The 27,873-nt window shown below is 37.4% G+C and overlaps 1 protein-coding gene across 4 annotated transcripts in view; it reads left to right on the forward strand.

Annotated features, from left to right (window-relative positions):
- Nucleotides 1–27,873, forward strand: part of CDK5RAP2 (CDK5 regulatory subunit associated protein 2) — an 84,789-nt gene that overhangs the window by 39,112 nt on the left and 17,804 nt on the right. For all 4 annotated transcript variants that reach the window (XM_072882778.1, XM_072882776.1, XM_072882780.1 and 1 more), the window contains 11 exons: nt 4,197–4,292; nt 4,979–5,026; nt 5,665–5,852; nt 8,066–8,531; nt 11,752–12,019; nt 13,450–13,566; nt 15,769–16,369; nt 18,374–18,606; nt 21,327–21,375; nt 22,153–22,337; nt 23,482–23,607. In XM_072882778.1, the coding sequence (XP_072738879.1) occupies nt 4,197–4,292; nt 4,979–5,026; nt 5,665–5,852; nt 8,066–8,531; nt 11,752–12,019; nt 13,450–13,566; nt 15,769–16,369; nt 18,374–18,606; nt 21,327–21,375; nt 22,153–22,337; nt 23,482–23,607 (2,377 nt within the window). The remainder of the gene's footprint in view (nt 1–4,196; nt 4,293–4,978; nt 5,027–5,664; nt 5,853–8,065; nt 8,532–11,751; nt 12,020–13,449; nt 13,567–15,768; nt 16,370–18,373; nt 18,607–21,326; nt 21,376–22,152; nt 22,338–23,481; nt 23,608–27,873) is intronic.

Raw genomic sequence — 27,873 nt, forward strand, 5'->3', positions numbered from 1 at the left:
TATAGAATATGGAAGTATATGAAGAAGTGGCCAGCATTGTGGTAGATTGCTGAGAGGTGCAAGGAAGTAATCGTTGGTGGGTGTTTCATTCTTTTGCCCAAAGCTAAGACTGTTTTTAGCTGTGGGGAAGAAGAGGTCTTGGCAAAATACTTCCACTGAGAAGCATTTTGGGTGCTGGGTCCCCATGTGTCTTATTATGTGTGAATGAGGAAGGATGTTTAGGAGGCTCTGGTAGATTCTAGTGAACCTTCTAGCTTGTTATAAAGTATTACTTGAAATGTGGCTGGTAGTACTTTTCTTTATATTGTGTTGTGTTTTTTGCTTTCAGTTACGTTGTTCTTGTACACCACATATTGAAATGGAAGGTAAAAATATAAAAGGAACAATGATGGTGCTAGTATTTTGTGTCTTGAATTTCTGAATTAAACTCGAACAAAAAATTAGGAATAGTTTGAATCAGTTATGTGTAGGGATTGCCTAATCCTAGAACTGTGACTGTGGTATTGATGATTTTTCTGCAGGACAGTTTATTCTGCAGGACTCTGGAAAAAGGGTCATGTCTTTTATCATATGTGCTGCAGATGCACTGAGAACAATCATCAAAAGTCATGAAATATTCTTGCTTTTTCAGTTTTAAGACATAGTCATGTTACCTGTAATTGAAATACGTTTTAAATTATAGATTGACCTTTAGGGGTGTCATGGCTTTTATTAAAATAATGAATTTACATGTTACTGTAATAGGTTTGCATGAAAAGCTTGTGGGCAATCTGTTTGAGTGCATGTGCTTTCTGTAGATTAATATTTTAGCAATTTGCCTCATCATCCTGCAGAGGGTGCTGCACCCCCACTGATGCCGTAGTTAATGCCAAAGGAACTGGTGTCCTGTGCTAAGATTATAATGACAAGATACTGTGTGCTCCTGCCTGTGTCTTGGCATGAAAAGTACATATAGGGCTACTTACTTGAGAAGCTGTCTGCCTGCAATTAGGTGCAGAATGATAAAGAGTGAAGCTTGTAAAATATAAATAAACCTCAAAATTCTGGTAAAGGAAATAGAAAAGTAAAAGATGGTATTTTAACCTGTGCCAGAATGATAATAGTACTATGGAGCTCAAAAGTGAAAGGACCTGTAATTAAAAGTTTTTAGTTTAAAAAGTACCATTTTATCAGTCTTGACAATAAATGGCAACCTGGATTTCAGGTTACGGGTTGTGACAACTGTGTGTTTTGCATATTAATAACCATTGTCAAATAACCTAAGTTCTATTTTTTTTGTGTGTATTTTGGGCTAGAATTTGTTGGCAGGTAGTGCTGAGATGACACTAACATATGCGCTATGAGAGGAATTTGGACAGATACAGGGAGATGTATCCTTCTCAGGCTCTTAAAATGAACCCGTCTTTCTTTTCCTTCACAAAGCCAGAGCACAAATGAGATGAATCTGCATGTTGGTGCCTCTGCAGGGCATCTCCCAAAGGTCTGACAGCCCCTAGTACTCTATTTCTTGGCTTCATGTTCGGAAGGGAGGGAGAAGGAGGAGAGAAAAAGGTTGTTTTTGTACTGTCCTCTGAACATCTGCTTTCTCTGAGAGAAGCAGCCTCAGTGATTTCAGCCTTCAGGGCTCCAGGGATCTTTGCAAACCAAGCATATCACCGATTCATTTAGGAAAAACATTCTCAAGGTTTTCAGTCTCCAAGGAAATACTTTAAACAGCCAGCTTATTCTTCGTAGACTTTTTTTCTGGCCTTAAGACACTTATTTTCTTTTAATACTTTGTTGAACATTGGGTCGTATTCCTTGGAGCACAGAAAGTTTCTTTTCAGCCTCTCAGACATAGGACCATAGGACTGGGCTCAGACTGCAGTCATTTGTTGTAATGGTGTGCCGTAACCCGTTGGTTTTATGTAATAGTTTCATTCTAAGAAGCATCACTTATTAAGCCAAATACTGGCCTGGGAAAAGCAAATACTAAAAAATGTTGAGTCATAAAAGGTAGTTGCTTGGGGTGGGTAAGTTATATGTGCAAATAAGTTTAATTTTAATACACAAATGCAGGGGTTGACCTGAATTTACACATGGAAGATTAAACCTTAACAGGTTTGTTTTTTTTTTTTATAATAGCTAACATTATTGGACTTTTGGCATCCCATGATTACAACAAAAAGATACTTTTTTTATAATGCATGCCCTTGCTATATATCACAATCTATCTGTGTCTTCCTCCAGTTTTCAGATTGTCTTTACTTTGTGTTGTCCCAGAAAACAAAGTCTGAGTGAAAATAGCAAAATCAAACATGACTCAGAAGTCAGTTTTCAATATAGATTTCTAATAGTAAAAGGCAAATATATTGATATGCTGTGCCATCTGGTTCCTACCTTTTAAAATTCATACTTACTTAAAACCATTAGAGTTGCTTATACTGCTAGGGATTAGAAGATAAAAAGGCTTTTCTCATTTATTTCAAATATGTATATATATATATGCATACATTGTGTACATACCCAATTAAAAGAATCAAACCCCACAGATGCGTGCAATTCGCAGTGTTCTTAAGAAGCAAAAATAACGCTCCCCGCAGAATCCTGTGTGCGATTGGACTGACAAGCTGTGAGCCAAGACTTTCCAGCGTGTGATACTGGGGAAGCAGGTTTCTCTTTTCATGCCATAAGTTTCAGCACTGTGCTGTATATCCATCAAAGCTATAAATATCACATCCACGACCCCTAGACACCAGTTTCTTTCCTTCCAGTCTGTCTTCTGAGTCTTTGTACCTATAATCTCAATTTTCTGTAACTATGCTCAAGATTCTGCTTTTCTTGTCTTAAGGTAATTTTTCTTTAGCCCAAGTTGCACCAAAATATGACTGTTATACACAGCAGTGCTGTATTATTGCCATAAGTGCTTTAAGACTAAAATTTTTATCTAATGCAAGTTTGAATCCACTGTGCTGTATCCTACCTATGGTTTAGGCATATTAGGCATAGCATCATTGATATTTACCACACTCGCACATTTCTACTATTTAATGAGATTCTAGCAGCAGAGATCTTATGTATTTATCTTTTTCTATTAGATTGGGAAATGTTGCTATAAAACAAGATGATATAAATGTCCAATCTGGTCTTATCAGAGGGGAGCGGTGGAATGTGGTAACTGCAGGTGACTCATGATGGATCCCAAAGTGGGACGAAAGACTTGGCTGGTACTCGGGTTGTTGTCTGGCAGGCTGTGCCAGAATGTGGCTACTGAATATAATAATTCTTTGTAAATATGAGTGTTTCTTATGATCAGTATTAAGCTGACATAGGCAAGGCTAAATCCTGTCCTCTGTTGCCAGAGGAAACTGAGTAGGGGAGGTGAGTTGTAAGTTAGATGAAAATATTCTGTGAGCTGTGTGTAAATGAAGCTCCCTCAGTAGTGGTCTTCGCTGCTGTTGGGAGAGGAGCAACGTGTGCGTCTCATCCCTTGCTTGCAGATCTGTTGCTGAGATGTAACATCCAGCAAACCAGAGGGATTCTGCTCTTGCTGTCAGTTATGCTGATGTCAGGAACTTGGGTTCTGCTACTAAAAAAGCTGAGTCTTCCTCCGCCTCTTTGCTCAGGAAATATTAGTGATGGGAGATAGATTGGGTTCTGCAGCAAATAGGGAGAAAAAGATGATTTGGCACCATTTGCTACGGATTGGCAAATTTAGGCAAGACAAAGCAGATTGTAACCTTCAGTGTTACAGTGAATCTTTTTAGTGTATAGCAAGCTATGTGTGCTTTGTTTTAAAAGCATCTATTTCTTGAATGCTGGAGAAGAGCCTAAATTGTGTAGCAAATGAAAATAAATTCTGGAAATTGGAAAATAAAATAGGCACAATGAGAACATGACCGAAGATAATAGAGGTCCTTTTGCAGAAGAGGTTAAGTGATTTTTATTTTTTTTGTAAATTCTGAGGAGAAAGGGTTAAATAGAGATGAAGGAATGTATAAGATAAAGTTTCACTGTATTTAATATGAGTCATTCCTGGTTTTTATATTAATTTCCTTTGATCTTGTTGAAGAAGTCTAATTCAGTGTTTGTTACTTTGTATTACAGGCTTTTTTTATTTTTCTTTTAAGACATGTCACTGACTTACTTATGCATGTTTCATATCACAGTATTTTTTTTTTGTGCTACATTTTCACATCATTCCATACTTTGTGTAGTGTCTTGAAATAACAGAGGAGCCTGTGATGCCGACTGAAGATGGTGACAATGACAGGAAGATGCGGAACAGTCAACTTCCTGAGAGGGTCAGTCAGGTAGGACTCTGCTCTGGGTACATTATGTTACAGTACTCTCTTCTCTGCATGCCTTTAAAAATTCTTGTTTTCTTAGAACACAAAGTCTCTTGCAAACAAAGCATACTTTTCTTGGTATCTGATTTTGCTTTCAACTAATTTTGCAGTCAGGATAGCTTCGTTCTGGTCCTTGTTGTCCCTTGTTTGAGTACTCATAATCTTCCTTAATGGGTATGACACAAAGTCCCTTGAAATTGTGTTTCTTTACATACACACACACTGATCTTCAGCCTCCATTGCAGTTAGGCCTATAGTACAAATTGTGTAAGATTCACTTGCTGCTATGATTGAGGAAAAAATACTGTAGATCCTTCTTCAGGGCTGAAATACTTGATGTTTTGGTAACTTGTTGACTGCATTTTCATACATAGAGGAATCTACTGTCCTCTTATTCTGTCACTCAAAAGTGATGTAATATAAAGTATCATGGAATCATAAAATAATTCAGGTTGCAAGGGACCTTAGAGGATCATAGAGTGCATTTAAAGTTGAACCTTTCTGGTTTAAAAATTATAACATGCTAAAATATGACACAAACATGCTAAAATATGACACAAAAATATGACACATTTTGATTAGTAGTGTTGAAGAATAATGATGTTCTGTTCTTTGAAATTTGTAATTTCTGTGTTTTCTTTGTTTACTAGGTATGCCTTCAAGTGTCTCTGGATTTTCCTTCTGAGCTGGATAAAGCGGTAAGTGATGTATTGTAAAGGTCCTCTTGACTCTTAAACATCTTAATCTCTCACTGCTGATGTCTACTGATGGAAACAGTATCCAAATGAGCCCAGTGTAAATTCTCATGTAAGTGATACAGAAGACTTTCACTGATTTAAATGGGGGTTGAATTACTGCAGAGAACCCACGTAGAAACTTCCTAGGACATGTCTACGGTGTTGCATACAAAAAGTTGGCAGTTTGTAAATACTTGTAGTTACATCCTGTCCTGGCCATCAGGGCGTACATCTGGAGACCCCAGGACAGAATTTGGTACTGTAAAGACAGATGATTCAAAGGTGAACTAATAAAAAGTTAGCTGCAATCTGCAGGTGACATTCCTGAAGTTTCATACCTCTTCATAAAGACCTTCAGGGAAATCTACTTAGTACTAAACAACTGATCACTATGAAGTAATCATATGAAATAGATGTTAATTAGTTTTTCTATTAATAAATAGTAAGTGAAATGTCTGTGGATGCTTCTTAATGTAGATAAAGAGCATCAGGAATTACAGGAGCATCAGGAAAACACAATTACAAAAAGATTACAGCCCTGAATTTAGTAGAACATTGCATACCTGTGTAATAAGAAAGTGTTTGCAATTTTTTAACAGATAACTCCATCAGGCTATTCAGAGAGTTTCTGCAAAGATAGACATTATAGGAGTCCAAATAAGCCTCAGTTTGAACATGATACAACTGGTGAATGCTTTGGCAGAATAGGAATGAGTGAACATGAAACACAAGAGAACTTGCTCACATCTCTTTTAAGAGAAAAAAGAACATCTGTACTGGAATCTACGTAAGTATGTGGGATATGCACTGCTTTTGACAGTATTTATATGTGAGACAAGAATAAAGTAATTTTGCTAAAGTGAATTTAGATAATGGCACTGTCTAATTTACCTGAGAGATTGGCAAGGCGCCTTCAGAGCCATTTTAGTCTATCATGCAATTAAGTAATTAGGAAACATACTATCAGTAGAAATCCTTATGAAAAACCCATTACAAGAAAAAAACTCCAGAGTTACTGATATACGGAGCTTTACTGTAGGGACTGATTGTTTTCAGGATGGGGTCTAGCAGTGTTAAAGGGCTCAGATGACAATAGGTGGTACTTTTTTTTTTTTTTTAAAAAGTGTGCCTGAGAGCAGTGAAAGGTGGTGTGGTGGAGGGGATGACACTACTGCTGTAAAAATTGTATGTGTAAGGAGCTGAGGATGGAGGAAATGGAGTTACAATGACTTTTACAGGGTTAATTTTGAATGGACATTACCGTACACTTTGTGGCCTTTGCCATAGCACCTGAACTGCTTGGACAGAGGTTTCTCAGCAGTCAGCAGTTTAGGGAGCCTGTGCCCACGTCCTGCAGTTGACTGATTGGTTATTCCAGTGTAATTACTAGTAGGACTGTGCTGAGATGAACCGTGTTGTAAGTACTTAGGTCAGTTTTCATGCAGGAGAAAATACTTGTGTAACTAAATCTGTATAAGCCCTAGTGTTACCAATGTTTTTCAAGTGTGTGTGGTACACTATAGTTGGATTCCCAGCTGAAATGCTCATTTCCATAGAAACTGGACAATACCAAGCAGAAAAGAGTGTATACAAAAACCATACCCTGACTAGTTTTGTTTCCCCCAGTTTCATGCTTACACTACTTAATCTCCTGGTTGGAAACTGAATTAGAGCTTTGCTGGAGATCATTCTTGTTTTCCCTTCCTAGTTCTCTCCGTGCTGTAATGACTATGTACAGCGTTATGGGACTTTCTCCAGTGCCCATCAGTGCTGTTCCTTCAGCTAGCTGCAGTGGTTTCTGGAGAGTAACAGGAATGACTTTCCATGTACGTTGTGCTTGGCAATGCTGGTAGCAGAATATCCTGTGGAATTACACAAGTCAAATCCTGTTTTCTGCGTTCAGCATGCACTGCACTTCACTTTACTTAAGCAATTCTATATTTTTACATTACTATTCAAAGCTCTCCAACACCCATAAATGGTCTTAGTTGTCAAAGCATTAGTTAGTGGTAAATGAGGAGATACTACTCTCTTAGAAGATGAATAGACAACTTTGTTTTATTTGTTAACTTTGCTTAAAAGTCTGCTAATGAGTGATTCCAGCACCATCGTCTTTACCGCTCTGGTGTGTAATCTTTTCTATGTTCAAGTATAAATGACCAGATTGACTGGTGATGAGCCTGTACTTTGGATAACTTAATTCTCACTAATGACATTAGATGCCAGAGAAAGACATAAAAAGCCTAGTTAGCTTCTACCATTTCAAATGCTAACTATACAAATGCAGTTGTTTTAAATGCTGGTTTATATATTTAGTGGCACAAACAGCTCTCTATTGGATGCATGAAATCATCTGTAGAATTTGAGGGCTTGCTTATGCTTTAAATGTCTCTTATTTGGCTTCAGTTTCACTGAAAACATTGCTTTCCAAACTGTTGTCCATGGACCATTAGTTATCTGTGGGGCAGTTTGGTGGTCTGTGGTGGTCTGTAGTGAGCTGTTTTTGCAGGCTTTTGGCTGTTTTCTGAGCTTCCATCTTTCCTGTTACGTTAGAAATACATGAAGGGATAGATTTTCAGAAAAACTCAACATCTAGAGTCGCCTGTGGTTTTGGTAGAATTTTATTTTTAACGTAGTTAAACCAGAGAGTAAACTCTTTTGAAAATTCATTCATATTTCTTACATTGCTGTGTTACGTAAGTAATTGATTTAGTTACCAGAGGTTTACTATCTGCTCATGAATGGAGGAAGGGGCAGTAGAGCATCTATGGTCATAACTAGGAGAAAAACATTATGAGATAATTTATGATATAACTCATGTTGTGAAAAGGTTTCAAAAACTCTCTTTGTTAGTGAGTAATTCATTAGTGAGTAAAACGGAATCTCCTGGGAATTTCAAATATGTTAGAGACAGTGCAAAAGAGTTTCTTAGAAGATATTCTTGTTTGCTTAAATAAAAATCAAAATTCATGCCTTTTCTTTCCTCTTTCCTGAGTATAGCAGAGAAGAACAAATGAAAATTGTAAATGAACTGTTAGATCATCTGAACACAACTGAGGAAGAATGTTCAAGTGAAGATATAGAGAAAAAGGATGAAAAAGATCTTAGGCAAATGATTATTCAACTAAGAGCTGAACTCAAACATTTCAATCAGGTCAATAAATTCTTAAAGCAGCAAGTAGAATTGAAATCAACTTTTGATGGGAAAGAGAAGGTTTATCCAGATGCAATGCCACAGATTAATAAGGATATTGAGTTGTTGAAAGTGGAATTGAAAGATGCAGCTACACAAACAATGACTTCAGAGAGTAATGTCATGAGATTCAAACATGAAGGCAAAAAAGGACCCTCAGAAGAAAAACCAAAATATTCAAGATTAAATGCAGAAAGAGAACATCAGCAAGAAAATGTGTATAAGAAGGGTGAACAGCATGAAAGACTCTTTTTTACAGGGAGAACAAATGAAGTAAGTTTATTTAAGATTCTCTTTTTGGTGCTTAGGGAATAGATGCGTAAAAGAGAAAAATATGTTTCATTTCTAATATTAAATCTTGCTTTTGTGTAATTTTTAAAATTAGAAAAAGAGATGTAAGCCAAATATATTTTAGATAATTGTTCTTAATGTTCAGAGCTTTTCATTGCATACTTCAGTGTGCTTTAGCACATTAATTAATTGGATTTCAATCCTCACTGGGACCAGATACTAGTAAATATTACAGCTTTTGGAAAAAGAGATAGTTTATAGCATAATGGCCTGATTCTGTACTACCTTATATCTCTGCATAGATGTTCATAATGTGCAGAGCCAGAGCATTCTGAACTGATAACTTATTACGTCTAAATGGCAAATGGGTTCTAGAAAATTGAAGACTTGCATAATGTCTGAGAGCATGGTGGTGAACAGTTAATGGTAGATTTCAACAAACTCAAGTCTTAATTTTAGGCTTTTATTAACATCTTATCATTGTGTCTTGCTTTTAGAGAAGTATGACCAGTAGTACTCTATAAAATTGTGGGGGCAGTTCTTCATTCCATTTGTTTGGAACCTAAGCGCACAGAATCTGTTTTGTGAGCACAGATGTAATTTGCTTGTGCCAGATGAGTTTTCAAGTCTTTTGTATGCAGGCAGTCTGTGATTGCAAAGAAAGAGGTGGGAAAACAGTGTCTACTAAAGAGTTCATGTGTATTGTTTCAGTAGCAGTTATAGAAGCCAAGCTGAAAACTCTTTGAAGATCTTAGCTCTTGCAGAGCAGACAAAGGAGAGTATTGCTTTTGATTTTGTGCACTGCTAATACTGCTAATAGAGAATGTTGTAGCACCTTCTGCAAAGAATGGTTTCCATGACTTTAGTGATCAAGAGATTTCTGTGAGCTGGCAATTGGGAGCAACTCATTTTTATTCTGGCTTGTTCTCATTGGATTAATTTCACTGAAGGAAGGGGCTTGTAAACCAAGAGACGGTGATAAGACTTACTTCTGTACAGGCATAAACATTTCAGTATAGTTTGGGATTCTAAGGAGAAGATTTTGGCATGCACAGTTGGTCCCTGGCAAACACCCTAGAAAATTCATGCCAGTCTTAGCAATAAGTTATGATACCCCTGAAAAATCAAAACCTAAATAACTCGCAAAAACTGTGTCTTGTTTCACCAAACAAATACATGTAGTCAAAATCTATTGGAGTATCTTCAGGTACGTTCCTAGTCTTTTAAGCTTTCCTTATTGGTGGTGAACTTTCTACCTTTAAAAAAAAATTACATTTGGGGAGGAAAGAGGCTAATAATGGAAATGTTCTTGGGCTATTGTTAATGTTCTTAGTCTGCCTGGCATTCGGTCAGTTGTGTTTGGCACGTTGGCTGCTGTGATAGCCGTTCCTGCACCTTTGGGATGCCTTGGCTAGTCTGAGACAGAAAGGAGTGGATGGGCTTTCTCATCTGTGTTGGTGCTATCCAGGGCAGCTGACTTCAGGAACACACGAAGAGATGAGGGCAGGTGGAAGGCAGGAAGAGTAAAGATGGGTAGTAGAGGGGGAAGGGGTTTGAGGACCTAGCTGTCTATTAATGAAGATCTGCTTGTGATGGCTCGCTTTAAGAACACTAATGATGTCTTTGAGTTGCTGGTTTTACTTCTCAGGAATAAAGGACAGTCTCTCTGAAGGCAAGTAAAGGTCTGTCTGCCCTCCACAGGGAATACCTAGAGTTCTTTCTGCAATTCTCTTTTTTTCAAGTTCTGTTTTCATTGAGTTTCAGTACACTGTTTTGATTCATCGTTTTCCAGATTCCTCTCTAGTTTAATCAGGTGCAACCTCAATGCAATCCCTGAGTCTGTTGCTTTAAAAGCTTGCTTGTTTGGACTAATGCAGTGTATCTTTTGCTTCTGAACAGCTTTTATAAATAATTTCATGTAGCCAGCTGAACTGGACTTCGGGTAATCTGGCTGACGTATATGTCTGTACAACAGCCCTGAGACAGCTGGAAATTGTTTGACGTTATTAGTGCAGTTTAGTAGAACTAGGAGGAAGTTCATCCCTCCTGGATTTATTTTTCAGCCTCCAAACGATATTGTATTCATGTATGTACAAAAGGAATTGAGTATGTCATTAGGAAAATGGAACTTGCTTTTTATTATTTTAAATTGTGTAAGGACTATAATTGCTAAGAAATGAATGTGGAAAGGTATTTCAGAATACGTTGGGTGGTAAAAGAAATTACGGGACTTATGACACTGGTGGAGCAAATGAACAGCAAAAAAATAAACTAAATCTGTCTGAACATGCCATTATTGGTTTTTATTATTATTACACACAATTCCATATCTCTCATCAACATATAGCATGTTTTTATCTTTTTGGAGATAGCACTATTTGATGCTCCGTGGTTTAAAGAAAGAAACATTTTATGCAGTCTTCAAAAGGTGAGAGGCTAAAATGTAGTGACTTAAGAAATTTAACTTGTCCCCCCAACTCCAATGATGGAATGTCTGTTAGAGTAGGAAATGGGAATCCTGTGGAAGCAATTTATAGAGCGTATGGGTGAAGAAGCTATTCTTGTTCATAAAGAATTTCTCTATGGCAGCATAAATTTCCTCTGTGACTGATGCAAAGCTGTGTTGATTTGCTCAAAGGTATGAAAGAAGGCTGGTAAGAAGTAAGGCCTGTTGGACAGAGGCAAAATGAAGAAAGGAAAATATGTTCAGGAATTTGTGAAAAAGTAGGAGGATCCTCAATTTTAAAAAAAAAAAAAAAGATTTGAGGGAAACAGTTACTGGGCTGTCAGACATTTATGATATAAATCAGAGACTGGGAAGTAGCAGTTAGAGAGGTCAGTTTGGGTGAGAAACTATTTTCCTAGGGCGCACACAAATTCAGGGTTAACTAATATGCCTACTGATTAAAAGCCTTTGCTAGTCAATGGTGAATTTGCTGTCTTGCTTCATGAACTGGAAGCCATTCCCTGTGTGGCTGTGGATGCACTTACAGAAAATTGATAGGTTTTTTTTCCTCTCTGAATGTTTGTTTTCCACATTGCAAGGAGGTATTGCAATCTTATTTTCAAAACTGTTTAGTGTGACAGCTTACTGATCTTACTGGAAAATTTTTATTTTCCCTGGAATATTTGTTTATACTTCCTTTACTTGACTGTTACATATGAGCTACCAACTCCCCATTTTATTCCATGCCTTTTTCAGACTGATTCTGCTTGCCTGCCCAAGAAATCCCGTCTGCCCGTTCTCTTAAGATCATCCAGACCATCAGGAAATGTGTCTTTGAACTCCTGTATGCAGAAGTCAGATTCAAAACTACAGCATCATACCAGGGTACCTTACGAAGGTCTGAAAGCATGTGAAGTACGAAACAAACAATTTCAGCCACAAACAAATGGAGAGTTATTATTGAATGAGTCTGTAACTGAAAACCTTCAAGAAGAGCCTGCACAGGAAAGCACATCAGTGAGAGGTAAATAAAGAGCAGACATAATGACTTGTAATGCTGCTTGAAATAGTGGCTTCTTTTCTTGTAGTAGACAGTAAAAACATCATTTTTACATGTGTGCAATGCTGCTTAATCTTACGATTTTCTTGGGTAGGCAAATATATATAGATCTTGAAAAACACCTTTTTTGCTTTTATCTTTGCCACTAGAATGTAAAACAGCTTTGTATGGAATAGAAAGTGCTTTGTATACATGGCATAAAGTATATAATAAATGACAGTTTCACAGGGTGCCCACACATGCACACATATATGTCAATGTTTAAGTAAATGAAAAATTTCCTTTATATGATGCCACGTCTAATGAAAACTGTCTGTAATGGAGACAGGAGAGTATAAAAATACTGTATTTGTTTATGCTGCATAAATAAGTTTTTCCAATATTCCACTGATCAGTCAAGTCATCCCTGTCCGTTTCTAGTGTGGCTGGGTTAATTTAAACTCAGTTGTTGACAAAGTATCTGGATTGGCAAAGTATGACAAATTGTAAGGCTGAGAACAATGGATATTATATAAAGATTTGGAGTGGTAAAAAAAATAAAAATGCACTTAGCAGTTAGATTAAAAACTGAGTAGAGATGTAAAGGATAGGTGGGGGAGAGAGGAGGTGCAAATATAAGAAATAAGAGTCAATCAAGTAGCAAGTGAGCCACTATCAAACGCAGAGGTTGCAGAGGCTTTCTTGTTAATGATAACGTTACTGTGGTAAGGGACAGATAGGACACAACTTTATTGTAAATACTCAAGTTGATAGGACTATAGCAATTAGTTTTGGTAGGTGCAAAATCCATGGGGAATTCTGAGAAGGGAAGTACTTTTGAATTGGATCCTGAAATGAATCAGAACCTGTTAGGACTGCAGTCCTGTGATTTCCTTTCCACACTGATTTCTTTACCCTGGATAACAGTTGTATTGCACACTGAGTAATTCTGAGGCTTGACGCAGAGGGAGATTGCAGAAGATTAGTTTATGATCAATGCTCATATTGGAGAAACTTTTTAGCCTTTTCTCTAAGCGTAACATAAAACATTTAAAAATGCGCTAAAAAGTGATTAACTGTTACATTACAAAGGGGACTCGCAAATGTTTATCTTCGGTTATTGGTAGGAAGCCTTTGCAATTCACATTCTTAGTAGCTATCCTTATAATTAGTAGTTCAAGTATTTTAAAAATATGTGCAAACACTGTTTCATATGACCAGTAATGTTTGTATTACATTTTCAATTGTTGTTCTGCCTTAGATGATTTTCCTGTTCCAAATTGTCAGAGAACCAGGTTTGGATTCATGGGTTTTTTGTTTGTGTGTTTGTTGTTGGGTTTTTTTTAACTATCCCCACCTAATTTTTTTTCAGTCACTTACTGACTTCTGTTTTACCTTCCCCCACTATTCACCAGTTGACTCGTTGCTCAAACTGGATAATAGTGAGGTCCAGATGGAGTTGCAAGGTGTTGATCTGGGTACAGAGGGCAAGAGTGAATGTGCAATGGACAAAAACCAGCAAAACTATCAAGGTAAAGCATTTATATGGCATAGTATTAAAAAAAAAAAAAAGAAATTTTAAAACTCTAGTTTCTTCTGAATTGTGCAGAATTGTAAATTACTGCAGGTAATTGTCTCCCTTGCCATTATTTGTGGGTTTTAAATCTCGTTTTCTTAGCTAATATGGATTAATTGCACTAAGAATCCAAGTTGGTCTTTTAAGGGTTATGCTTTCAGAAGGGCCACAGGGATTTATGAGTCTGGTTTCCAGTAAAAATAATGAATTGTATGCCCAACTCTGATCTCTCTTGCTAATGTCCTCGCTTCTGAACTCTTCTCTGAATTAAATATTTGTTACATATTGCTTCTGCATCTAGTTATGAACTATTGGAATGAAGCAATTGAATGATAGAATTTTGCTTATCTGAATTATTTGAAGGCATTCAACTAGGTTGAAACCTAATGGAATCGTTTAATGAAAATGTAAATAGGCTTAATACTGTGTATTACGTGTTTCTGCATCATCCATTAGTCTTTTTTGAGAGGGCTCGAATAACCTGGTTAACATGGTGTGTATAGAGTGCAGAGGATATGGCCAATTTTGTAATCCTTTGTCACATAATTAATTTTATTTGTATAGGTACTTTCATTGAAGCCAGTCAGCTGGTTTGCAGGACCGTGCTCTATGTGCGCCCTTTGTGTGTGTGGACACGTATATGCACAGAGAGCTTATTAGCTCTCCTTTAATGAAAGGGCAGTGTTTCATTAAAAACTATAGTCAGTATTCTCATCAGAAATATTTCTTCCCTAATATCTGCTTTTATTTCCTGTTTTTGTTATCTGGAACATTTGCATGAAATCAGGATTGCGGAGTTTAAGAGTTCATCTCGTATCTGGGTTTTTTCCATCTCAGTGCACAACCTTCTTTGACATCTGTGTTACTGCAGCAACCGACTGGTAGAGAAGGAGGAGAAGCTAATGAACTTAAGTGTTGCATTTTCTTATTCAGTGTGTCTTCTTGAATTCATACCCGGGCATTTTCCTGGGAGCATTTCTGTCCTGTGGTTCTGTCCCCTTTGGAATGACATACATAATGGTTTGCAGCAATCTGTATGCTGCAGGGAACATTGTCTAGCCTTAATTTCAAATATATTGATATCCCAGTATCGCAGCTTCAATTTTTTCCGGCTTTTAGGTTATATTTGTTTTTATTCTCTTGTGCTTGGGCTTGACTTGGGCCTTCATATACAGCTGCCCCTTCCCCCCCCCCCCCCCCCCCCGCCTCGAGATTTTGTACTGATTTAGAGCTTGAACCTGGGCATTCAAATTCTCCATGGAAACCAATTTGAAAGTATTAAGACCTCTGCAAGATCAATGAATGACTCCCAAAAGGGGGGTTCTAATTCGTAGTGATCTTTTGCAGAACTAATAGAAGGGGAAAATTTAATTTACTGGTAACCAGAAAATAACCATTTTCTTAGATACTTGCACACACAGCCCTCAACATACATAGAACTATAAACATAGAATATATGTAGGAATATATAACTTTTATTGGTCTGAGTCTGGGGTGATTGCATTACTTACGAATGGCAAAGTCAACTAAGGAATGTGCTGTGCATGCCAATTGAGTGCCAGTAAAACCTTTAACACCGAACATTTTTATGGATTTTGTTTAGAACGCATTTTGAAAATAAGTTATTAAAGCCCCTTTTTCAAATTTTACTATTTTGTTGATAATCTGTTTAAAATTCAACTGACTTTATGCTCCACTTGGTTTTGTATAGATTTTTGAAGTGAGGAGAAAAAGAATATTTAATTAGAGATTTAGGAAAAACCATTTAAAGTCATAGAGTCTCCTTTCCAGTCTCAGTACCTTATGTTTGAGGTTGTCATCTTTGTGGCTGGAAAGGACTGGGCTTCATCGCTGTCTGATTCAGGATTGCATATAGCAAAAGTATTGTTTAATCATTTGGGAAAAGAAAGCGAGTGTATTTTGAGTATTGTTTATTTGAAAGGTGATAAGGGGTTTGAAATATTTGATGTACAAGTTGAATTAATGGGCAAATCATAGAAAGAGGTCAAAGGTCCAAAACTAATAGTGCATAGTTCATAATTATTCTGCATTTTTATTCTGTTATTACAGAAGTAAATGAATTCATTCTAATGCTGTTAAGAACAGAATGTCAGATAAAGGAATATTAATATTCACACGCAAGCCTCCTGTTTTTCAGAAATGGAAAATCATCATAACATTAGCAACGTGAATATCCAGCGTTCATTAAAAGAGATAAATGAAGAGTTTTATTCCATGGAACATGAGGACATTGACTCAGCCACCACATATTCAGGTTCCAAGTGCCTGCGTTCTCTCAAATTGAGTGTAACAAGTACAGATGCACTTGATGACTGTGAAGTCGTAGATGATATAGAAGAATTGAAACAAAGGATTAAGAAGATGAAGTCTGAGCTTGAAGAGTACAAAATGTTCGTGTATCATTTACAGACCTCTGACCAGCTTTTATCGAGTGGTATTTCCAATATAGTTTTGAGCGACACAGCCTTGCCCGTGGAAGGACATGTTACGCAAGTGCAAGATACAGCTATGCAAGAAATCAAAACATTTTCTAGTGTACATCAGCTGATGGATTATGAGATCCACACCGAAAACAGGAATTCAGAGTCTTCAAAAGCACCTGATACATGGACAGCACAAAACTTTAAGGAACTACTATCAGCAAATGAGGCAGAACTTGAAAAAGAGCAAATTGCAAATATGCATCTTGATGAAGTGTATCATCTTCAGAACAAACTGAGAGAAATATCACCATCCAAGTGAGTAAAGCTATTATTGTTTCAGGTTCCTTTTTGTAAACAGCAATACCAAATAACATAGGGAGGTAATATGAAGAGAATTTTATTCACATAGGAGTGTGTTGTTATAGTAAAGGCTAAATTTCACTAACATTAACATAAAGCAACTGAAATGTTTAGTTAAAAGATGCCTTGAAGTACAAAAAAGAATTTCTCTTACAACAGAACTGCTCCTGATAAGCTCATATCATCCTCTGCAATGATTCTATGCCAGACACCTGTGTCTCTCCCCACACCTCAGGTCCACAACTCTCTTTGCTGCAAGATATCCTCTCTTGAGCAAAGTCAGATCTCCTCAGGTTACTCTGTGAGACGGGCTGACCTCTGTAATCAAAGTATTACAGTTTTGCATCACTCAGGTTTTTTTCAGGTGACAAGTGTAAGAAAATGGAACATCCCATTTAAGATAGAAATGCTTCCGTGGGCAGTTGGCTGACAGATTCATGCTAGCCCTTCTGTTTGTGTCACCATACTTTATGTATAAAATAAGAAGTTTACGCTCTAGTTATAATTTATTTTGCAGTTGAGTGCCGTAATGCCTTCCTTTGAAGGATGTGAAAGTATATATATATAGAGAAATTAATGAATGAAATTTTATAGCATAAGCTCATAAGCTGGAAAACCATTTATGGGGGGCTGGAAAGTATCAGTCTTGGTTTTTTGTATGATAAGACTGGGGGCAGCATTTTGGCTAGCATATATACAAATCACAGACATAAAATGGGGTGCCATAAGACCAAACCTTTTTTAACCCACACCCCCCCCTGCCTTTTTTCCACCCTCTAATATTGTTACTGTCCTGAGGGCCTATAGAACAGCAGGAACTATAACAAAGAAAGGTATTCGGCCTGTTGGCTTTCTTCAGAATGCTTCAGTAGAAATATTTGGAGACACTGAGCAATTGCCAACATGGACTATTGTGTATCTCTTAGTATTACTATCATAAAATACAATCATGCTATATAGTACATATAAATTTACATACCTTGAAAATACACCTCATCCATTTTACAAAGGAAGATCTCACTGTGTAAATTAAGGAATGAGACAGTATGGATCACTGTAAAGTTTTTATGGCCACTGTCTAGGACAACTACATGAGTCACAAGTGACAGACCCAAAAATGAGTTATGCTTCTCTTCCTATACAAATGACAACAAAAATTCTGTAACAACCCACACCATCATAGATTTTGTTTATGCCCCATCTTTTGTTTGATTCCCTGCGTCTTTTTAGATCTTCTCCCTTTCTCTCTCCGCTAATGTACGAGTCTCTAGAAAGAAGTCTATCTGTGATACAGACAGTGGCAGTATAAAGAGGATGTCTATATTTGCAAGTGCAGAATAAATTCAATTGATCTGAGTTGAAATTTATATCCTGGCTTGTGGAGTACAAGAGTTTGGACACTACAGTGGTTGTCATGGTCATGTCTCTGGTAATAAACATACAGAGACGTGCAGAATTTTCAGACTGGGTGAAACCATCAGCTCAGAAAGTCCAATATTGTGCTCCTGGCAGGAAATGCATGAAGTTTCAGAAGAAGGGACAGCTCCATCTGTTCTTCCGTAGTGAATTAAAAAAAAAAAACCAACAAAAACCCAACCAGTCAGGAAAAATATGTGTATTCTTAAAAATTCTTTTCCTGTATTCACTCTTATTTACTTTAATTTGGCACCTTTGCATGCCGTCTGGGTTATTTCCAAGCAGACAAACAAGTCATCACTTTAGTTTCTGCCCATCTTATAAATGAAGCAGTTAAGTGAAGGATAATAACCCACAAGTTATGCCCAAAAATACAAACTCAACAGTTAGAGACAATACATTTCTCATTGTGGCTGTAAAAGCGTTTTAAAAGAAAATTGAGTCACATAAAATTATAGCTTTGGAATATAAGTTTAATTCACTTTATATTTAAATGTTATTTATGGTCAGAAAATTACTTTAAAGATAATTTCATTTTCTCAGATATGATTCATTAGTTCATTCACAAGCTCGAGAACTCTCCTTTCAACGCCAACAAATTAAAGAGATCCGCAGTGGTTGTGTTGCTTACCATCAACATCTGATGAGCCTTATTAAAGCTTTTGAGGAACTGCTTCAAGCCAGTGATGTAGATTATTATGTTGCTGAAGGCTTCCGTGAACAACTGAATCAAAGTGTACTATTGTTTGAGAAGCTAGAAAGGAAATTCCTGTATGGTAAGTAGCTGTATTTTGTGCTTATTGTCTGAGATATATTAACGTTCTTGAAATTTGATTTTTTTTTTTCTTTTTAGTGAAAAGAAAGCCTTACTTCCTCTTGGTTGCTTTTAAATGTTTTATTAGGACTGTCTTGGAAGATAAAATTTTAGTGCTCCAACAAGACTGGATGTTACTTTTGTAGTTGTCCTTTGTATTGACACTTTCCGCTTTGAGTTGTTTATCTTAGCACATGCATATTTTAACTGTTCAAAATATAGTGGTTGTAGTTTAGTAAAAGTTTAGTTACAAGTAGGCTTCAGGATTTTTTATTTCAGGAAACAGCCCAGCTGACTTTGTTGAGCCTAAGCACCGGATATCTCTATTGAAGGGTTGTCATGGGCATGGTTCACAGTTGGTTTTTAACACAATCTATGTTTAACTAAAAAGAAAAAATTACAGGTTCCTGAAGTTTTTCCCCTAAAGTGCAGCCGCTTGCAAGAAGGGTAAATGCAGTGCAGAGATCTCGGCTGTGCTTTTAGAGTGAAAGGAGAAATTATCATATAGTAGTCCATCTAGGCAATTTTCTATGGCCAGTGCCTTTAAAGAAACTGCAAGGAATCGTGCATTGGACAGCTGGAAGGTAATACCATGCTGATTTGCACATTATTGATATTCCTGTAGAAATAACACAAGTTAAATTGTATGCAGGTGTAAAATCATCTGTCACTGGATGCACCAAGAAAAAGAGCCATAGACTTTATGGAGAAACCCACCCAAATGGTGCACATAGAAAATTAAAATAAGGGGGGAGAGAGGGAAAATCTATTTGGTTAGACAGCAGAGGCAAATAATTCCTTTCAGAATTTTGAGTAGCTCATGAATTTAAGATACTGTGGTATTGCAGATCAGTGTGTATTTGAGGGTTTCTGTAGGGCATAATAGTAGAACAAGAGCCTCCGGAGCAGGGGTCCTAGGAGGAGTCAACCAGAGAAGTGCTGTCCTGGTGTATACCCAGGAAAGGACTTTGTAATGTGTACCAGTAAGCAAAGCCCTTTTAATTATCAGTGAGAATCGGCATATTGAAAAATGGGAGCTTACACATCTGAAAATGCTCTTGTCCTTTGACTGTTTATCCCAGTTCCCCCACCTGTTGTTTGGCAAATCATTAAGTTGGAAAGTCAAAGCCTTAAACGTCTTAAGAAGTGAGACCATATCAGGAGATGTATTATTCCTGACATTTCTAATTATTTTCCTAAGAGACCTGCATCTTGCTGCCGAATAGTCTAGCTGGTTAAGAAAAGCATGCTGTCTTTCATAATAGAGAGCTAAAATGCAACCATGTTTTGTAAAATGAGCATCAAGATCGACATTTGTCACCTGAAGGAAGGGTATATCATGCATATTGCCTTCAGTCTGTAGTTTGAAGAAAGTGAGCGGCAAAGGGATGCTAACATGAGTGAGAGCAAGAAAGACCTTTTCCTATCCTCACAAGTGTTGCTCTTTCTGACCCAGCAACTAGCAATACTTCCACAGATGTCAGCTGCAAAACTGTCATTTTCAGCGAGACGCTGGGTGGCCTGCAGTAGGGACCCTGACCCCTACGTCTTCCTGAAATTGGCTCTAGAAGATCGCTTTGTTCAGAAGCATTCAGGGCCCAGCCATACAATGATCTGTATCCTGCCTTTCATTAAAGATAGTGGCAGCATGTTGCAGTTTTGATTGCTCATATAAAGGAGTTGTATATGAGAAAAAGGTATTATGGCTAGTGTGTCATAGCAGTGTAATAAAAGATTGAGCGTATTCAATGATTTCAGTGGCTACAGAGATTCCTTGCGTTACAAATGAGAAGACTGTGTAGTGAATAAACATTAAATGCCTTTAAAAAAATCCCCAAACCAACAGATGGTATCCTATATACTATGAAAAGTCACTGACAACCGAGACAATTCAATATATCTAACACAATGGTGTTGCATTGAATCACACATTAAAATAAAATGATGTTTGTAGGGTTATAAAGAACATCCAGCGTACTAAGAATTGACTGTAAAGAAGAAGCATAAACAACCGTCTGTCTCTGCATTTCCATCCTGACCTTCAGTTCATTCCCCTGAAATTTCAGCTGTGCAACTCTTGCCTGCCACTTTTGCTTAATTGCACAAAAATTTTAAAATATGGGGAGCCAAGGTGACACCATGAAACTCTTTATTTCCTTATTCAAATTAGTGTCTAAGTCCAGGTGTCTTGCACTGAATTGTGCTTGTGCTCACACACTATACCACTGCAGCCAAAGAGTATTGCAGCCAAAATCCTGTGTATGCCCCTTTATTAAGGATAACTGGTTAGCCTGACCCTGTATGGACAAAATCCAAGTGAGATGGAGTTGTTTTTATATAATTTTTATTGAAGAAATAGTGGTGTGTACCCCTCTTCCTTTTGGCTTATAGCACAGTATTTTACATCTGTATGCTAACTAAAACACCAAGGCTGTAAAATCTGGCACCTGTGGTACCTAGTAATTTTTTTTTGAACTCCAGAGAAAGCTATTGCTTTGTTGCTGGGCTATAAATAGTTTTGCTCATGTACACCATTTGACATTAACACACAGTGTGTTGAGTATCTGTTGACTTCTCTAAATTCTCATTAATTTACCATTCTATATTTAAATAGTTTAAGATGGAGGGGAAAAAAGTATAATTCTCAATATCTGTTTTTAATCAGATATTTCTGCTTTGCAGGAGAATCAATAGGTACAGAAGTTACTATACTTTATGAATTAGCTCAAAGGTAAGAGTGCAACTGAATGGTTATCAAACACATGGTTGTTTGATAAGTTGATAAGGATGCTCCATGCTTTGTAGCACAACTTTCACTGTTCTGCTTTTTGGGAGGGCTTTGCTAATGTTGCCTGTTTCATTAATATCCATTTTGTTAATAAAATAGCCATAGGAAAGGCTTTTTTCCCCACTTCTCGGCAAACTGCTGAAACACTGAGAGGAAGCATCATGCTACCAGGATTGTTCCTTTCATGAACAAACAAAACGTGCCATAATACACTGTTGTGCACATTCAGATATTATCCTAATTGCAGTGCTAGGAGGGATAGTCAGCTAACTTTCTGCTTCCGTGACCTTGGGGGCTGGCTCAGGATCACCAAAGGTACAGTGCTGTTGAGCTTCATTCTCAAAACACCCTTATGCTGAAGGTGAAGAGAGCAGGTGGTGTTATGCTGCATATGGTGGTTTTATGCCAGCTTGGGGTTCTTCTGTGCTACAGAAATCCTCAGCTGCCTGTTCAAGGCAGCTTGAGGTCCCCTTAATGTGAAGGTGACTACCTAGCGCTGGAACGTGAACACTAGGCTGGAGGTCCATTGATTATTCCTGCTGACTTCAGGGAGGTCTGAATTTCAGTCTTGATATATACCTCTGATGTGTAGTGTGTTGTCATGTTCTGTCGCATAAATTCACATGCTTTAACTGTGTCCTGTAAATTTGACACCATGCTCTCTGTCATGCTTCCAAAGTAATAAAATAATTCTTATATTTTAAAACTTTGGCACAAAAGCGATAATGAGAAGAACGCCACAATGTACCAGCAACTGAAGGATGAATCACCTGTACCATCTGCTCTTCATAGCTTGTCTGACTTTGATTTGTCAGAGAAGTCGTCTCTTGGATCACCTGAGCACAGGCATGACCTAGAAGGACAGCACGGCACACTGGCGCTTCTGCCGAACAAGTTTCCCCCAGGTGATTTTTTTCCCACTGAAGATTCGCTAGTTATTGGAAAAATGTGATAAATAAGACACAAGGGAACTAATTAAGAAATAATAAAGAATGTTTGTTTGCTTCTGCTTTCCAGTATCTTGCATAATCATTGCAATTTCAGTAATAAGGCATACAGAGATGACAACGATTTGAACTACCTCCTGTTTGAAACAAAATTAACTATGATATTTTGTGTCTTTGTTGTTTTAGACTATCATCTTTTACAGTACTCCAGACGGTCTTTAAATAGACAAGTTATAAGGGGAAAATAGACAATTGTCAAGAGATTATTACATTGAAAAAGAGAGATTTTCTAATTTTATAAAAGCCAGTGTTGTGTTTCCTTGAGAATTGTAAGTGCTGCATAATTAATAAGTGGTGTCATGTTTGACCTGGATAGTTTCACTAAGCACAAGTGATGCTTGCAGTAGTTTGTTATAGGCAGCGATGAAAATTTAATAGCTGAGATAGCACGTACTGTTCAGGAGAAAAATATTGCAGAGTAAACCAGAAGTGTATGACATGGATAAACTGACAAATAAGATAGTGACAGTTAGAACAGATAAGTTCCTGAGTAAAGCTGAAACTTACAGCCAATGGAAGAAAAATTGTAGAATGGCAAAGCAAGAAGGAAAAGGTACGGTAATGAAACTTGATAGAACAGATTTATTTATTATGGTATGCATTGTGTAAGTCAAAGTAAAATTTATATCTGAGTTACTCCGGTAAGCTTCCTATTGTTATAAGGAAAAATGTATACTATTGGTGCATTGAGCCTGAATGTGAAGCTGCATTGCAGAGCTTTGGATTAATTTCTCAGTACGGGGGACGTTTTAACTAGATAAAATTGTTATCTACTACAGTTTTGTAGGAAGAGGAAATTTAAAGAGCCTTAAAACTGGACCATTGTTTAAGTTAAAATGTAGAGTAGGAGTTTTCACTAAATGCATGGTTTGGGCACTCTATGGAAAAAGACTGTTGTGGAGCCAGAGATTTGATGTCTGCCATTTTGAACAGCTCTGTATCATTTTTTAGTATTAACACCCATTAGATTTGACAGTGGTACATAGTGTAAAGGAATACAATAATTTACTCTAAATAAGAAGTGGTCTCTTGGTTTATTTAGAGTTATTAATGGAGCATCTGCAAGAAATTCGAATCCTGAGACAACGTTTAGAATACTCCATAAAAACTAATGAGAGACTGAGGAAGCAGCTTGAGAGACAAGTAACAGACAAGGAACTAGATAGAGGTAAGAATTTATTTCATGACAAACTAAATCCGCCTTTCCTGCTTAAAGCCTGAGGGATCAAATGCTGCTGGAAATGTTTTGTGTGCTTTTTTGAATAAACCCCACCCCTTTACAGCTGGAAAATGATGTGCCTTTCTCTGAGTACTGCTGCATCTTGAGCTCCATCAGCAGTCACAGCTTTTCCATGCTGCCTGTAGAGTGGCATAAAGACAGATCTAATGTGCCTCTTCCTTGAGTCCATTGCTTGAAGCATATCCAGTACCGATGCACAAACCTTTATGGGATGCAGGTACACCACACAGCCTCCAACCTACAATTGCACGTATTGCTAAGAGAACAGAGCTACCAGGTAGTTTTATGACATTTGATGATGCTGTGCTTGAATTTCATACAGAAAATTGAAAGACCCTTCTAGTTCTGTTATCAGCAAACAGCGTGCTGGTTTGTTTGGTTTTTTGTGCCATTGGGATATCATTACTGTTGTAATGGTCTTGGATTTTAGGATGTCATCCTCTTTTGATTCTCTGCCATGTCCAGCCAGGGGCAGTTGCAGGAGAGGAAGCCCATTTTATCAACATAGTTTCACTGGGTCCTGGGCCCAGTCTGAATAGAGGAGGGGGTGCTTTGCTCTAAATTACATTGCTGCTATCGATCCAAAGTAGGAATGCTGGGGAATTAGCTTTCCTGTCCCCACTGTGTGTACCAGGGTGGTCAGCACAGCACCACTGCTAACAGCACTGTTGAAGATGCCTTCTCTGGAATTTTCTGACTGCTTTAAAGTCAGCTTGTGTTTATATACAGAGAAGTTTTTAATGAAAAATACCTGACAGAAATTGATGGAAATTTTAACAGAGGGTTGGTTTTCATTCCAAACTCTAATATAAAGCAGTGGATGAAAAATGGTAAAAACAGGTATGCAAATTCAGAGTCACTACTCTCTGTTGCTAGCGTTCAGCGTCTTTGAAAGCCAAGCTCTGTGGTGCGTTTAAAGCTTTTCAACAAGACCGTAGCCAGGCTTTCACTAAGGATGCTTTTGTAGCACCTTTTCAAGCACACTGTACCAGACATACTTTCCTACACTTTACTCTGTTCTTGCTCTCCTTCCCACATTTCCCCCCATAGGACAATTGATTAATATGCAATATTACTCAGAGTTGGAAGCAGGCAATAAATACGTACATGCTTTCCTTTTACTCAGTTTCACTAATATTGACATTAGATTCATTATGTTTTACATCATCCCCATGATCCATTTCTGTTGTTGTTTAAATGGAGACTACCTGCAAATGGCAGTTTGCTTTCAGGAATAATTTACAGTGATGGAAAGGTGTGTAAAAAGCATCCATTTCATTCATGAAGTATTTACGCTGCTGGAAAGGCATACTGTTCTCGTGAAATAACCACACTGAAACATTTACAGCTTCATAAAGATTCTGGCAAGGGCATCCATTAATGCAGTGAAAGTATATTTTCTTTATAAACTGTCTTATGCCTTCCATCTGTCTTCTTGTTGCCTTCGTGGATCTACCAATGTATGGCGGAGAAATTCGAAAAAGAAAAGGAAAAAAGCAACTACCTGTTAGACAGCTCCTTTTTGTTACTATGTTCTTTCGGTGTGTCCCGTTTCTCTCTGTATGGAAGCTCTCTTTCATGTTATCAGATATGTGTATTCTCTCTTCTAGTAATGATGCTACTTTTTTTCCTAATAGATGGGCTTTTTTTGACTTTCAGTGTGAGAAGAAGTTCCTAAGTGAAGTTGAAGCAGATTTTAGCTTTGGGACGTAATAATTCAAAACAATTTTTTACTTTTAACTAAATATCGTTAGTTTGTTTTCCTTTAAAAAACAAAACCAAGTTGTAACATACTTAATTGTTGATGAAAGCCTGTTAAATTCATGTCATATTGTTTGTTCAACCAAAGTTAATGCATAGAATTATTCTTCTCTGATAAATATTATATGGATGTATATACACACATCTGCCCACTATTTTTGCTGTGCTATTTTTAATATTTAGGTTTTCTAAGTATTTAAATGCCTCTGGGCTTCTAGTATTCTATAAATGACTCAAGTGCTGGTAATGACTACATCGTTACTATAGAGCTGAGGTTTGCAGTGCAAGTAGAGCTAAAATAATTGCTTCAATCATTTCAAATGTTAGGCTTCAAAATAAAATCAAAGGTTTAATTTTGAATTTCCTAGGTTTCAAATGTTATTAACGGCAGTTAATATTAAAAAGGGCTTTTGTTTGCTTTTTTTTAACCCATAAGTAACTAATGTATCTATTCAGACCTATCTTCAGCTTCAGTATGCCTTTATTTTGCTTTACCCGGGAATGAGTATTTCCTTCCTCTTTTCTGTGACTTTCAATAGTGCCTGTCTTTCAGTCAGTGTTTCCTTTGAAACCTTCAAGGTACGCTTCCTTAGCATTCACTTTTTCAGCACAAAACATAATGAAAACTCAAGTGTATCGCAATTGTAGGCCCTGATGCTCCACTTTACTCTGGTTAGATGGACCTTTGCATCTATGGAGAGTGTAATTGATGTCAGCAGGGCTCTGCACAGAAGTAGTAGTCTCAGTAGTGGGTCAAATTGCAGGATTGTGGCCTTATTACCACTGGCTCTACATTATCCCTTATTATGTAAGATAACTAATAGTTATATTCTAAAGGCTTTCAGTAGAACTGTGATAGCATAACTTTTCAAATAGGATAAAGCTGGGTGATGGGCAATAAATTAAATTAGAATCAAGATGAGACCATCAAGCCTTGCCACTTCAAGTTGAATTGCTTTGTTAAAATCTGAAAGGAAAAAGCCTTTTGAGTTCACATAGCTACCTCAACTCTTTAACATATAGATAGTAAAATGCCATTAGTGCCAGGCTTCTAGAGCCTTTGAGTCTTTCAGTAACGACAAGAGGTGCATATCATGGCACACTACAGCCCAGTTAGGTAGTGGGTAAAAGCTTCAATTGGGATTACAATAAAATGAGATTACTCAGAGGAAGTGCAGCACATCAAATTGAATTGAACTGCCAGAGCTGAAAGGCATCCTCCTCATACATTCAGCTAATTTTTTTGCCAGCTGGTTATTTCTCTATTAACCAAATAGTTGACACTCGTGTAGTTATCTCAAGCTTTAAAGCGTAGGAGATGCTGCGATAACCAATCAACTGAAAAATACTTTTAATAGTAATGTTAATTCTGGTGGGTCGTGAAGTGTTTTACTGACTATAAGCAGGTTATAAAGGGCCATAGCAATTACTTGACTTGCATTTCAGAGGTAGCCACCTTGAAAGTGGAATGTGGCACTTTCCAGACTGTACTGTAACATTATACATCACTGTGAGATGAGCAGCATAAGTACAGTACATTGAGGATTACCTAGGCTGGAATTTGACTGACTGGATACACGATTTAACACTTATATGACTAGTGCAATAAGATCCTCAGAGTAGGATTCATCAGCCTTAAGGTTTCTAAAAGTTGGACACCTAAATCTGTGCCAGTTACCCAGAGCTTCTCATGGAGGTACTGGAGAGAAGAATGTCTCTTCAGAGGACAGGGCGTCTCATCTGCAGAGAGGTGTGTAGAGGATACATCGGACAAGTCGCTCTCTGGAGGTGCCTGTTTCTCCCCATGACTATTGATGGAAGCCATAGGTTGATCAACACTGGCTCAGATATCTAAATGTTAAAAACACGAATTTAAGAGGATGAGTCTTCATGCCTGTGATCGTAAATGGGTTCTCAGTTTGTAAGCAGAGGCAAAGACAGTGACTCCAGCCTTATGCTCTAGAATGGTGTGGTAACAAACGTATTACCAGACTATTTACCTTACTTCCAGCATTACCCACTGTGGATTAGTTTGTAGAATCTAGTGGTCCTCTGCAATGGTGTCATTAAATACAACAGAGTATGAATAGAGCAAGATTGAAATAGATGGTAAACCTTCATACCGTTTGCATTATTTTCAAAGACTAGCAAAGTCACAAAATACTCCTGTATTTTGTTCTGTTGGAATTTTAGCTGATAGGTAAAGACTGCCAGGGATAATTTTGCAATTTTGGTAATGGTTGCCCAGCAATGAGAGGTACTTGTGATGCAGGGCTTTGGATTACTTGGCATTGGCCTGAACTGCCTCTCAGTCTGTAGGGATAACCTTCAAAATATATAGGGGAGAAATACCTTTCATAACATGTTTTTCTGCAATTCTTTAAATTGTTCTTGTCTGGAAAGTTTAATCTTTAATGACCTAGAGATGACTCA

The sequence above is a fragment of the Ciconia boyciana genome, chromosome 18, assembly GCF_034638445.1.
Source record: "Ciconia boyciana chromosome 18, ASM3463844v1, whole genome shotgun sequence".
Taxonomy (NCBI): Eukaryota; Metazoa; Chordata; class Aves; order Ciconiiformes; family Ciconiidae; genus Ciconia; species Ciconia boyciana.